This window comes from Micromys minutus (assembly GCF_963924665.1).
Source record: "Micromys minutus genome assembly, chromosome: 14".
Classification (NCBI taxonomy): domain Eukaryota; kingdom Metazoa; phylum Chordata; class Mammalia; order Rodentia; family Muridae; genus Micromys; species Micromys minutus.
The window spans coordinates 30462623-30476500 of NC_137983.1; the positions used below are offsets into that span (position 1 = coordinate 30462623).

Genomic DNA, 13878 nt, shown 5'->3' on the forward strand with positions numbered 1-13878 from the left:
TACAAATTTCTTGCTTATACTTTGAACTTCTCTTTTTTTTTTTTTCCCAATGTGATTTAAAGGAAGGGAATGAGTTATCTGACAAATTTAGATTTTGCCTACTTGTGCGTTGATGAGAAGGCTATTGAAATACAATTCAGAGAAACATTTTCAACACACAACTGTGTCATTTCCTTTTCTTGTAGCCCAGGAGCTGAAATAGTATGTGATAAAAATTTTAGCTTTCAGTTGTAAAGAGAGGGAAGTGGACAATCGGTGCTGCCTTCATTACCAGCAATGACAAAAGAGGTACATTTTAATTGATATTTTTTTAAAATTACTTGTGTTGATAGTGTGAGCCTACTCTTGTACAAATCTGTGTTTGGTGGGGAAGGGAGAAAGGGAGACAGACAGACAGACAGACACAAAGTTTCTGTTCCATAATTTCTAGTAGAAAACTTATTCTACACTAATAGTTTAGTTTTGTTGTTTACAGGTAAAATGATAGTAAAAATTCTTGCCAATGTCTTCCTTGATAATTAGATCAGCAATCAAAGTTGTCACATAATTATGTGTGTTTTGTTAAAATGCTGGCTTTGTTTAAAGTATGTTTAATAGGTTGGTGTGCTTCCTTGCCATTCTGACATTTCTGAATTTAACATGATTGCTGTATTAATATTTTTTGCTCAGATAGTGAACAGTGCCTGAGTCTCTTCTGCTGTACCAGTCTGAATTACACACGAGGAAAGAATACAAATAAACTGAATACAGTTAATTTTGTAAGACATTCTCAATTTAAAGCATATGCCCAAGCTTCTTCCACAGAATAAAATTGGCTTATGTAATTACTACATGAATAGTAGTTACTGATGTAGAGGTAGAAAAAAGCTATAAAAGTGTCTTCTTGGTGGAGATGTTACAATTTAGGGTGATTTGGATGGATGAGTAAGACTTATACAGTATAAAATTGTGCTGTTGTCATCACTGGCCATGTGGAACTGTGGCAGAAAAGTCACAGAACTGGAATGATGGATGTTTCAGGGACTAGCACAGAGCTCACATTGTGTGAGTACACTGTCTCTTCCAAACCTGACAATCCGCACTTCCAGCCATAACACTGAGTAAGTAACACAGCTATTTAAGTCTTAGTTTCCTAAATGCAAGATAGATTCTGTCCATAGAACTCACAGAACTGCCTTGAAGCAAAAAATAAGCAAAACTCATAAAGTAATACAGAACTGGGAAAATGTTGGTGCAGTTTATTCCCAGCTTTCTCTGTATTAGGCAAGCTTAAAGTTACTTTAGTCTTCCTAGTATTCCTTGACATTGATAGTAATTAGCATTTTAAAAATATAAAAGTTATACAGTGTTCTTGAAATAATTTCTGCTTTCTTAAAGTCATTTGCCTCAAAGAATGGTACATTCATTTTTCCAGTTAGGACCAGTTTGCTAATTTTTTTATAATTTATTTTTTCTGCTTTTATTTTTGAGAATTTGATAGAATCTATTTTGATCATATTCTTTTTTGTCACTTTTGGTTTTTGATTCAAACATTGATGCTTTTTCTACTTTACTAACAAAGATGAATGTCACTACCATAAGGCATAAAATAGTTCAGCCACTCACAGGAATCTTTGAACATTTACTTTTAGCATAGTATACATAAATATACTAACTTTAAAGGTGATATAAATATCAGATACCTACCCTAAAGGCAGGGTATTTATTTTAAAAGAATAAGGAAGGTTACATTGGGGTAATTTACCCCAGAATTGAGAAAAATTACTGTAATCATGGAAAATATAAGTATACATTTATCTTAGAAGAAATGCAATATAAGAATATTAAAGACAAATGGCCAGACACATGGCCACAGGCCTCTTATGGGGCTGCTTGGAATGCCAAGATGTTCCTAAGCTAGTGAGTGTGTTCAAGGCCAGACTGAATAATTTCAGTAAGATCTTGTCTCAAAATGAAAAGTAAGATGTATGGTTTTCTTTCAGTGCCTTGGCTTAGCAGAGATTTATTTCTAAGTTCAATGCTAGTACCAACAAAATTTCAAATAGTTAATAGATGCTAGACACACAAGTTCCTTACTGTGTAATACGTGAATATAAGAAAGCTTTCCTGGAGTGTCCAAGCAATGTGAACAGGCAATAGCCAAGTGGTACAGTAAATAACAAATAATTGCATGGAAATATCTCTCCCATGCTAATTATGATCAGGGAACTAAAAGTGTGTTAAAATATCACAGCTCTCATTAATAATTCTATGATGACGAATTTGGTTTAAAATTTTCACACTCACACGTTATTCAAATATATATGTATGTGTATATCCTCTTTGTAAATAGCAGTAGATACCAAGACATTCAAAATAGTTTTCATGTTGTCTAGTACTTCAACACTGGTGCAAAATCAAACAGATACCAAAAGAACGAGGCTAACTGACCTCAGGAGCCATGACAGCATTACCTGTATAAGTAGAATCGTGAGCTCCTGTAAAAAGGTGGTTCTAAAAACCAGTGGTTGTATAAATGGGTTACTCATGTCATAAAGTTCATTATTTTTAAATTTTAAAAGATGTTCAAGGAAAATAAAACCATACTTTTAAGGAAAACGTGTCCCACCAATCAATACGCACATTGCAGCTCCCACTGTGTAAGCCCAGACCTTTGCACAAAGACTCAAGTGTCTTGCGGTAATGATGGATTGTATTGTAATGAAGTGGCCAGATGGTGGAAGCTGAATTTTATCTCAGCTTTCATGTCACTACATTGTTTTCATGACAAAATGCCTGAAAATGAAGACTGTGGTTAGTGCTAACCTCTGAGTTACTTCATATGGCTTTCCTGTTGCTGCTTCCATGAACTTTTGGCCCTTCATAAAAAGCTGATATGGCAGAGATGTGTTTCAATTCTCACGAGAAGACCCTGTTGATAGATTATACAAGCTCAAAGGATTTCACAATCTTTTATCAGGATAAAGGCATGTGCTGGGAAATGTCACTTTATGTGAAATTATTTGGCTCCTAACATGGAAATTACACTTAAGGTCACAGACAAGTGCTGTAAAGCTGTTCACATGCTGCTAACAAGGATTTGTCTATGTATTCCTACATTTCCAAATATTAACAATAAAATCAGATAGAGACCGAAATAATCTGGTAAATTTAATAATAAATTTATTTTAGGCAGCATGGGACGTATTAATGATACATTTTTTATCATTAAAAAAACATGGGGGGAAGCAAGTTTTATTTTTAATTTTATATATGTGAACTCTGAACTTTCCTTTAGATATACATAGGTTTATGAAATATAATCATCCTTAAAAATACGCCCTCTTTTCCATGAATGAACTTTTTCATTTTAAGTTTTTGTTGTGTTTTTATTTTATGGCTCTGGGGATCAAACACAGAGCCTTGTGCCTGGCACATGAGCACTGAAATCTTCAGGAAAGGAAGTGGGGAGAGGTTACAGGACCAGTGATGGGCTAGACCTGGGCCCTGGCACACTCACAGTCAAGGCATGGGGCAAGACACATCAGTAAGAGTCTGTGGGAGGAAGATTGCATGTCAAGGCCAGACTGGCTCCCATAATGATACATTGTCTCAAAAACAATCAAAATCAATCAGAAAATAATCAAAGGTTTATCTGTCTTGAAGTGCTGGATCATTTTCATTTTGCCACTAATCGAAATAGTTCTCAGGTTTATGTTTCTTAGGTTTGTTTTCCTGATTAAATATAGTCCATATAACTGTTTCTCTCTCTAACACTCTCCCTCTTCCCCCTCTCTCTGTGTCTTTCTCTCAGTGTCTCTCTGTCTCTCCCCCATTACTTCTCTTTTCCCTTCCTTCTCTCCTTCCCTCCTTCCCCCTATATACACCCTTTAAAGGCTAAAATTTACAGGCAATAAACTGAGAGAGGGCTACTCCTGAGGGCCAATAAACTGAGGATGTGGCCACTCCTCACAAGCATTTGTATATAGTTGTGTCCTAATTGCCTGTGGCTTTATGAACTCAGGGGGGCAGGTAAAGCATTTAGTAGGAAAACAAGAGCTCATCTATGCGAACATGAGGAAGTTATCACCCATGCTGGCTGAAGACTTCAGGAGGGCCTCCACAGAGGTCAGAAATATTTCCATCAGGAACTCCTCAGCCTCATTCTTTAAGTAAGCCCAGAAAACTTGTTGTTTTCCAGGGAGAGGTGTGCTGTACTGTAGCAATACTTTGGTATATCAGGGCATAGGCATTTTCGCAGTTGAGAAATCACTGAAAGGAAATCAGAGATGCAGTGATTTACGCGCTATTATGGACATTTAGAGGGTGAACACTGGGTTAGATAAACATCCTCCTAACTAAATAATGCCGCCTCCAACTATTCTGGCCAAAATCTAGTAATGTGTCCCTGAAAATGCCAGTAGGACAGCTGAAACTGACAAACACGAAGAATGCAAAGGAGGACCAGGCAGAACCATCCATCTGTGTTTCTAACCTCTAAAGAGTAAGCCTGGCTCTAGGTCAAAAAGGATGAAACAAAATATATAGAGAAGAAAATTAAATCACAGTTTAGCCAACACATTCCAATCAGGCTCGTACTTTCTTATATTAATGTTCTGACTTCTGGAAAAGCTGAGGAAAACCTAGGAAATAGACATCTCGATTATGCTGGAAGCACAGGCTGTTGAAGCAAGAAGATGAGACTTCCTCAGAGTGCCAAGGGATAGCTTTGGATGTATAGGTAGTTTCAAGTCATAGCAACACACAAACACACACACACACACACACACACACACACATACACCAACATGTGTATGTTTGTACTTATGTACACACATACACCAACATGTGTGTGTGTGTGTGTGTGTGTGTGTGTGTATGTTTGTACTTATGTATTTATGTATATGACCAATTGAAATACTAAGTTCTTTTGGAACATGTTATGTTAATACAGGGTCAAAGAGGCCACCAGAAGCTGGAAATAAAGCCAACTCCCCTTAGATTATTTTATAATTAGAATTAGGCATGAGACCTCATATGTGCTTTGTAAATGTTTAACCACTGACCTAACGTTAGTCATAATTAAACTGTGAAATATAAGCCTGTAACCATTAGTGAGTGCTGGGTGATATTTTGATATATCATATGCATTGAGTTATATGACAATAGTGTTTACATTTTCCTTTTGTTGAAAACTTTCAAGATTCTCTTTGCTATCTTGTGAATATGCTGTCTTGTGTAGTCACATGACTGTGTATTTCTAAACCGGACTCTGCTTCTCTCATAGATGACTTAGTACCTACCAATCTAGAATTGTAATTTATTGACCCTCTTAGTTTAAGTATAAGAAAGTCTGACATTATGGTTCATTGAGCTCTTTATGAAGACACTCAAGGCTTTTGATACCTGTCAACAAAAATAAAAGCAAGATTTTTCAGTAGAATGTTGATTGAACTTGAATAACAAAAGAACAGGTTTATGCTGTGGAATACAAAAACCTAAAAAACAGGAAAGTGTGGGAGAGAAAGAGAAAAGTACAGGAGGGGAGAAAAGGAGAGAGAGAGATGGCATAATGGAAGGAAATAAAAGAACAGTAACTTTTGCCTGGTTTAGGAACCACTTCCTCCTATTGGGTTGCTTCATCCAGCCTCCGTATGAAGATATGTGTCGATTCTTATAGTAACTCATTATCCCTGAGAGACCTGCTCTTCCTAAAGGGAAAGAAGGAATTGATCTGGGCGAGAGGGGAAGTGTAAGTGGGAGGTACTGGGAGTATGAAAGTGATGTAATATATAACAGAAGAATAAATTAACTAATGAAGTAAAAGCAACAATAATCAAAAAAAATACTTTTTCCTGTGTGTTTAAATCTAGTGATGTGACCATATCTTTCTAAGCTGATAAACAGATTCCTTGGCAAGGAAGTCTGAATCACCAAGTGATATTTAATAACTTCAGTCCAGAGAGTCACCGGAAATATTTATTCCAAACATGTATAACTATTTGTTCTAAGGGAAGTCATGTTTTCTCTCCAGCTAGTTACTTTTTTATCACTTGGGGTTGTTTTGTTTTGTTTGGAAACTAAGATGACTCTTTCTCACACACAAAGGCCACATGTCTGCAAACAAGTTGACCTCTAGAGAGAACAGCACAGCAATGAGTCTTCAGGAATGTGAAGAATGTGACCTTTTAAGTCTGCAATGTATGTCTCAGTGCATGTTTGTGCGCATGTGAGTGTCTGGAGGAGGTGCAAATGAACTTATGTGCAGTTGTATAAGAAGACCTGAAATCAATGCAGTATATATTTTTTTCTGTTTCATTGCTTCATATATTTTGAGACTAAATCTCTCATAGTGATCTAGACTCATACCAGTTAGCCAACTATTTCTGGAGATTCTTCTGTCTCCATTTCCAAGTATCAGGGCTACATTACTTATAGCTTCTCAGAATGTTTGGCATGTAAATTCAGGTATTCATGCTTGGGTAGCAGGCATCTCATTGGCATCTGTCTTCCTAGTCCCATAAATCTGAATTTAAAAAAAAAAGAAAGTCATGAGAAAGATTAATATAGTGCTCTATATGATGTGTATATTTAATTAGACATTTTGCTTGCTAAAATTGAATCTTCGTTATAAATATTAACTTTCAACAACATGAAAACCAATCTCAGCAATTTCATATGGCATTCATGTATTCTACCTGTGTTTGATAGATGATAGAGAAACAAAAGCTCTGCCCTCATGAACCAGAGGATGCTGACTCCTACTCAGAATCGGTGAAATTTGATGCACGTTCAATGACAGCATATCTTCCTCACAGTAAGTAGAAAATGACAGGGTGACACAGGTAGCCATTTGGGTGACTTAAATCAATAGGGATCTGTCTGTCTGTCCGTATGATTTCTAACAGTTCTCTGTCCCAGAAGTCTCAAATCGAGGTGTCCAAAGTGGTCATAGGTCATCTGAAGAGCATATAACTTCCCAGCTTCCAGTGCTTTCTGACAATTCTTGTTAGTCCTGCCATTTAACTGCATCACAGATGCCTCTGCTTCCTGCTTCCAGGATTATTTTCCTCTGTAATTGTATGCTCTTTTGTTATAAAGATCCAACCATTACATCAGAACCATCCTTACATCACAATACATTATTGACACACAACTAATCTACAATGATCCTGGTCCCAATTAAAATCACCATCATAGTTATCAAAGACCAGCAGGTCTTCAAATCTTTTTGAGAGATAAAAATCTCACTTGCAACAGATGAATCAGTTTATGACAAGAGCATAGAGGAACAATGTCTACACCACCTGGTCCATTTTAATATGACAGGACAGCATATCAGCCCTTGATGCCCCTATCTGAGAAGATGGGTGGAGAGGAAAGAGGTAGACATTTCAAATGGAGCGAACAGCATGCAAAACCTTCAAGGATCATGTTTGAGTTTAAATACATGAGTTCAAATCTTAGCCTTTAGATAAAACTCAGATGTGACAGTTTATATGTGTAATCCAGTTTTGGAAAAGAAGACACAGGAAGATCTCTGGGGATTGTTGTGAAGCCAGTGTAATTAAATCTGGGATTTCCAGGTCCAGTAACATAACCTGTGTGGAAAATGAAGTGCAAGGGACAGTGTCAAGAACACTTGGTCTTTCAGAAGACCTGGGTTTGGTTCCTAGCATGCACATGTCAACTCATAACCATTTGTGTTTCAAGTGATCTGACTCCTGGCCCAGACACACACATACTACACAAATAGACCTTACATTTACTCTGCCTGAAATAGAGACAGTTATAGCCTATGTGTATTATGGGTTGTTCTTTTAATTTTCCATGAGAGACCCTGTATCAAAAGTGAGGCATGGAGAGCCATGGAGAAAGACATAGAAGCACGGAAACCCACATGCTAAAACAATAAATACATACTCTACAATTTGTTCTTTGCATTAGTAACTGCAGTCAACACCCCATTATAGGAATACATATTCTATATGAATGCTTGCCAAGAAAATAAATACAGTTATTACATTCTGTTCTATTCACAGGATATGTAAATCATTTTGTCTTACTAAAATAATTGTGTTACATTCAAATCATGTGAGATGTACAAATATAAAATCATATGTGATTATATTCTATTACTTGTATGGCAGGCACCTTACCCACTTTATCTTATTGCCTGCACCAATTACAAGGATTTAAATCAAGTTTTTTAATAATAGTTTGGGATTTGTTCTGTTTTCTTTTTGCTTTGTTTTAGACACTAAAAATGGCTCCCCTCTTCAGGAGAAACTGAAGTCCTTCAAAACTGCCCTTGTTGCTCTCTACCTCCTTGTGTTTGCAGTACTAATACCTGTTGTTGGAATAGTGACAGGTACCGTATCCCAGAATTTTGAAACTTCATTCATCTGCTTATTGTAAACCTGGAGCTACAGCAGCTGCTATCCAGGAGATCTGTAAGAAACTTCATATGCAAAACTTTTCTATGTTTCAACAAATTCAATGGAAAGAGATTCTGTAATGTCAAGTAGAAACCTTTTAACTTTTCAAACAGAATGTAAGAGAGTAAAATAAAAATTCTGACATAAAGATAGTGGGCTAGGTTTATATCTGTCCTTCTCTCTTTCTCTTCCCTCCAACTCCTCCCTTGTCCCTCCATTTTTCTCAAAATCATTATATATTATTCTTTATTATTGTGCATATATATGCAGACAGATAGATAGAGATACATAAATTTGTAAATACTGCTCCTAAGTTTATTATATGTTGTTAACAGTATATACATTTAGGTCTGACTTCTTGAGATTGGATAACATATCAGGGAATTCATTCCTGCAGATGATTGATTCTTTACCAGAAGCTACTAACTGCCTATATTCAGCTCTTCATCCAGGAATAGGGTCTTGTGAGATTTATTCCATTTAAAATGTCAATTGGTGTTATTATTTCCAGGTCTTTTCTAGCTGTTCACACTGTTGACATTTCAATAGTGCAGATCCCAGGCATACATAGGAGACACAATTTTTCAGTAGGTCCTCTGGCCCTCTGACTCTTACAGTCTTTCTGTCCCTCTGTTCTGTGATGTTCACTGAACCTTAAAAGTCGAGGTTGTGTTGTCAGTGTATCAATTTGGGATAGGTATACCACAGTCTTTTTCTCTCCAGATTTCGATGAGTTTTGGATTTCTGCAACAATCTCAGTCTATGGGGGTGTGGGGGAATCTTCTCAGATGAAATGTGAGAGCTACACTTACTGGTGGTCATAGATAACAGGTATTCCGGGTGAAGTCAGAAATGTTATTGCTGTAAAGGAATGGTCGTAGTATGTTCTCCCATCTAGGTTTACAGTACTAGGAATCATGATCACAAGGGAATATTATCACAAGTGGAAAGATTTTATTTAAAATGTGTGACTCTGTGTGTGTGTGTGTGTGTGTGTGTGTGTGTTTGTGTGTGTGTGTGTGTGAATTGCATGTTTTTAATTATAAGCAAACATAAAATAATGCATAGGATGCATTTTCATTTATTTAGGATGTTGTTAACTTCTTTCCAAGTTTTTCATATGTCTTCTATATATACTGTGAGACATGACTGAGATTGGATTCTCTTCTTGCTTTTGCAAATGCTAATGAATTTGAATTTTATACTGCAGTTGTTCTTTGCAGTTACATGTAAATGTAATTGAATTTTTATATTAAACTTTCTCTAATCTCTTTTCGTTTTGTTTTAAAGAAAGTGCTGGCACATCAGACTATTTCAAAATTATATTAACCCCACACTTTTATATACTTTTAGTGATGGGCATCAACACTCCTAAAATGCCAATTAACATATAATAAAAATTTCCCCTCAAAAAGAATGAAGTTAACTGTGGTTCTTTAGCATGTCTCCAGCACATTCTAAAGCATGTGGAGAAAAGTAACACCCTGTTTCTAAAGTACTTGTCAATATGAAAACAAGCATGGTAATTTACACTAGCAATGTTTATCCCCAAGCAAATCATGTTTGCTTTGCATAAAACTTTATATGCCAAGTGTGGAAAGCAGAGAGTAATATTACGTCATTATTATATCTAGTTAATATGTACCACATGCTCTAATATAAAACATATATCAACAATAACACAGCAACATCTATTAGGATTTTTACAAGTAGGATATGCTACTTGCATTCTATGTGATATTCTCCAGGAAAATATTTCTCTAAGAAGTCTGCTTGAATGGATATAACAATTTTAAATGAATGTTTTTTCTTTGTTTGGTTGGTTTGGTTTTTTGTTCCTTGGTGGTTTTGTTATTGTTGTTATTGTGTATTTCTTTTCTGAGGCTGGCTTCTAATTTGCTTGTACCTAAGAATGACTTTCAATATCTGGTCTTCCTGTCCCTACCTCTGAGTACTGAGGTTAGAGCATCCACAGATTTAGTTTTTCATGGTGCTAGAGTTGAACTCAGAGCAAGAGGTAGCAAAAATATTTTCTCAACTGTGCTGCTTGCCTAAATAGACATGTCAGATTTTAATTGATATTCAAAGTTCCTGGTCTTGCCATTCATTTTTCTCTATGCTACCCACCCCCAATACTTTTGTTATATACTCATCAAGAGAAAGGTTTAGGAACAGTTCATCTAAATGTGCATATTAATCTGCCTAAGAAAATGTTCCTAAATAGAAAACCACAGTTCCTTTGTTAAGGGAAACTTGAGAGAGAATCTCAAAACACATTAAAAATTCTACCCAGGAAGCAAAGCCAAAGAAATTAACAACAATTTTAAAAGCAGCTATTGTTTTATCATTTTGCATCATTGACTCTGCCCAAGCACAAGGCTATAAACTTTCAGCATATCCTCTTAATACATCTTTACAATTACCCTTTCAGCAGACACTATAATTATCTTCATTATCCACACCAAAAGACTGAAACTCCTTGGTAATGGAGCATGTGTTTCCGTCTATGATTTTGTATCTTAACCTCTCTTGTGTACTGTCTTTCATTGTAACTTGGTTATTATAATAAAACATGATTGTCCAGAAAAAAAATCCATGAAAATAGAAATTTCATAATGTCAACCAAGAGAATATTTTTTTAAAGAGCTCCTGTTTTAATCATTAACAGTGAAAACAAAAATCGAAGCATAGCAACCAAAGCAAAAAGCAAATAAGTAACAGCTATTGAATAAAGGGAGTAGAATTTCCTAACATAGATTCCTTATTTCCCCATTAGTGAGGTTACATACATGTTATCCATGTACACATACTCTTCTGCAATGTGGAATACACTTGAATGGTGTATTTTTGTTTGGTGTCAACAAAATTATATATATATAATTATATAATATATATATATATATATATATATATATATATATATTATATATATATACCAGTTAGAATAGTATCCAGGCTTGTGATCAAGCTCAAGATTTTGGGGCTCTTAGAAATATTACCAAGTCAAACATTTTCTCTAAGATTGCTAGTAATTGATATGTCTTTTGCTGTTTCCTAAAATTATAGTAGGTATCAATCAAGACAGATAGAAAAGAAAATGTTCCAAATATTATAAATTAGTACTTCTTCCAAATTCATCAGAATTTTTAGCAGAACTCATTGTGACTATCATGTACTTAGAACAGGTAATTGTTAATGCATTTATAACTCTTGGTACCAGGTCCCAAGATCTTTCAGAAGAGGTAAAATATATTACATATACAGACATCATATCAAAATATTGCACATGTAGTTGCTGAAAGTTATGGCACAACATATGAATTGGTAGTTGAGATAAAATGAACACAAACCTTCCAAATTTAATGTAGCTCATATGTAAAAAGTTGATCTATTATTCTGGTGGCATGTATTATACAGTACCTCTCGCAAAGAATATGAAGTATTCCTGACAGAAAATAATATCATGAGACTAGACCAGGATGAGAAGATATTTTATAGAACTGATGTATATAAATTATTACTGAATTTTTTTCTCAAAATAATATAAACATTGGATGGGAAAAGATATTACTAACATGAAAGAGTAAACACGATGGGTAGAATCAAATATCACCAGCTCTCCAGGTACTTGCATAGAACATAAAAGTTTGCCTTATTTCAGTACAGAGTAGAGACATTACAGAATGCCATTTCTTCAAGAAAAGATAGAAAATGTGAACTTTTAAAAGTGTAATCTCTGCTATTCTTTTTAAATTTACTTTTAAGATTATAATATAATTGTACACATTTTTCTTTCTGTTTCCACCCTCCACACTCTCTTAAATACCCCTCCACATTCTCCTTCAAATCAATGGCTTATTTTTCACTATTGTTATATGTAAAATACACACACATGCCTCATACACTATATATGTGCATGTAATATATGTATTATTATATGTACATATAATAACAGTAGTGTCAGATCAACCTGTAAAATGTTATTTTTATGTGTCTTTTCAGCACTGGCTGTTGACCCTAGAAAACAGGTTGGTATGTTCTTCTCTGGGAAAGATCACATCTCTTGTTCCCAGATTTTTAGCTGTCTTCTGTAAACTTTAGGTCTTGTGGATTTTTTTCCTAATCCTTTTCAAACAGGTATACTACCTGAAATATATGAATGTTTGGAGCCTTTACATTAAAACAAACACAGTTAATTGATTACTGGCATAGATTGGAGTATATGACTCATACATGCATGCCTAGAAAGCCCTATAAAGCTAAGTAAGTGCTCCAGCACTTGAGTTACCTATTGGTACGGAAAGTAAAGCTGAAGTTAATTTCATTCATGATTAAGGTGACAAGAAATATTATGTTTTTTAAATGAATAAAATATCATTACTGTCAACTCATGTATATATTGTCAAATAAATATCATAGTTCGTGAAATTTTTTTCAAAATCAGGCCTCTTTTATCTATGCTGAAAATCATACTTATTATACTATATGAAATAACGATTGTTTTCAAAGTAAAGTTCTGTTGAAGCAAATATGGCATAGTTCTAAAAAATAAAGTAAAAACTATTGTGTTTACAAACATAACTCACTTGAGGAAGGAATGTTTTATATTACACAATATACTTAACTATTTATATATTTTATTAAATGTAACTAATTAATACATTTACACTATATAGTTATATAATTGTAATATAGTTAATCTTTATCTAACTCTAGACAGTATGGTGACACATCAATCCTGAAACATCAAATGCTTTTTAATCTTGGGAAGTGGTCTATAAAATTTTTAAATATTTATTTATTGTTAATAATAGTACCTATATTCTATTTACACAGACAGTAAAATAGAAGCCTGAACATTAATAACTCATACAAAGCTAATGCTTTATAAGCAGAGTTATAAATGATAATCTAAGCACTCTGTCCAACTATTTAATGTCCTAACTGATGACTAAATGTAGCGATGTTTGTCATGATTTTGAAACAGTTATAAAAGTATTATTCACTTATGTTGCTTATTGTTAAAGACAATAATTGCCTTCCCAGTCAGTTTTGTTTATTTTTGAAATTGTAATTCAATGGGAACATTTCTTCTTTCCCTTTCCCACATTCAAACCTTCATATATATATACCCATCCTGGCTCTCCTTCAAATTCCTGGCATCTTTCCCCATCAATTGTTCTTGAAATACACACACACACACACACACACACACACACACACACACACACACACAAACACACACACATATACATATATATCAACACTATTCTCAAAACCACAGTCAATGAAATATTACTGGGATCAGGAGAGGTGCCCCCCCTTACCAGGAAAAAACAAAAGTGGTTGTCCATTGCTAAATGGTCAGCCCTAAAAAGATACAGGTAACTAGCTTTACAAGGACTCAACAGTATATATAACATATATATGAGTCTGCATAAACGTGGTGGTTTTTGGCAAA

The 13878-nt window shown here is 34.8% G+C and overlaps 1 protein-coding gene across 1 annotated transcript in view; it reads left to right on the forward strand.

Moving 5' to 3' along the window:
• Positions 1-252: 252 nt before the first annotated feature.
• The window catches only part of MSR1 (macrophage scavenger receptor 1), a gene marked incomplete at its 3' end in the record, with an annotated part of 80723 nt that continues 67097 nt past the window's right edge, over positions 253-13878 (forward strand). The window contains exons 1-3 of the mRNA XM_080928336.1: positions 253-288; positions 6691-6796; positions 8237-8350. Coding sequence (XP_080784462.1) covers positions 277-288; positions 6691-6796; positions 8237-8350 — 232 coding nt within the window. The 5' untranslated portion in view covers positions 253-276. The remainder of the gene's footprint in view (positions 289-6690; positions 6797-8236; positions 8351-13878) is intronic.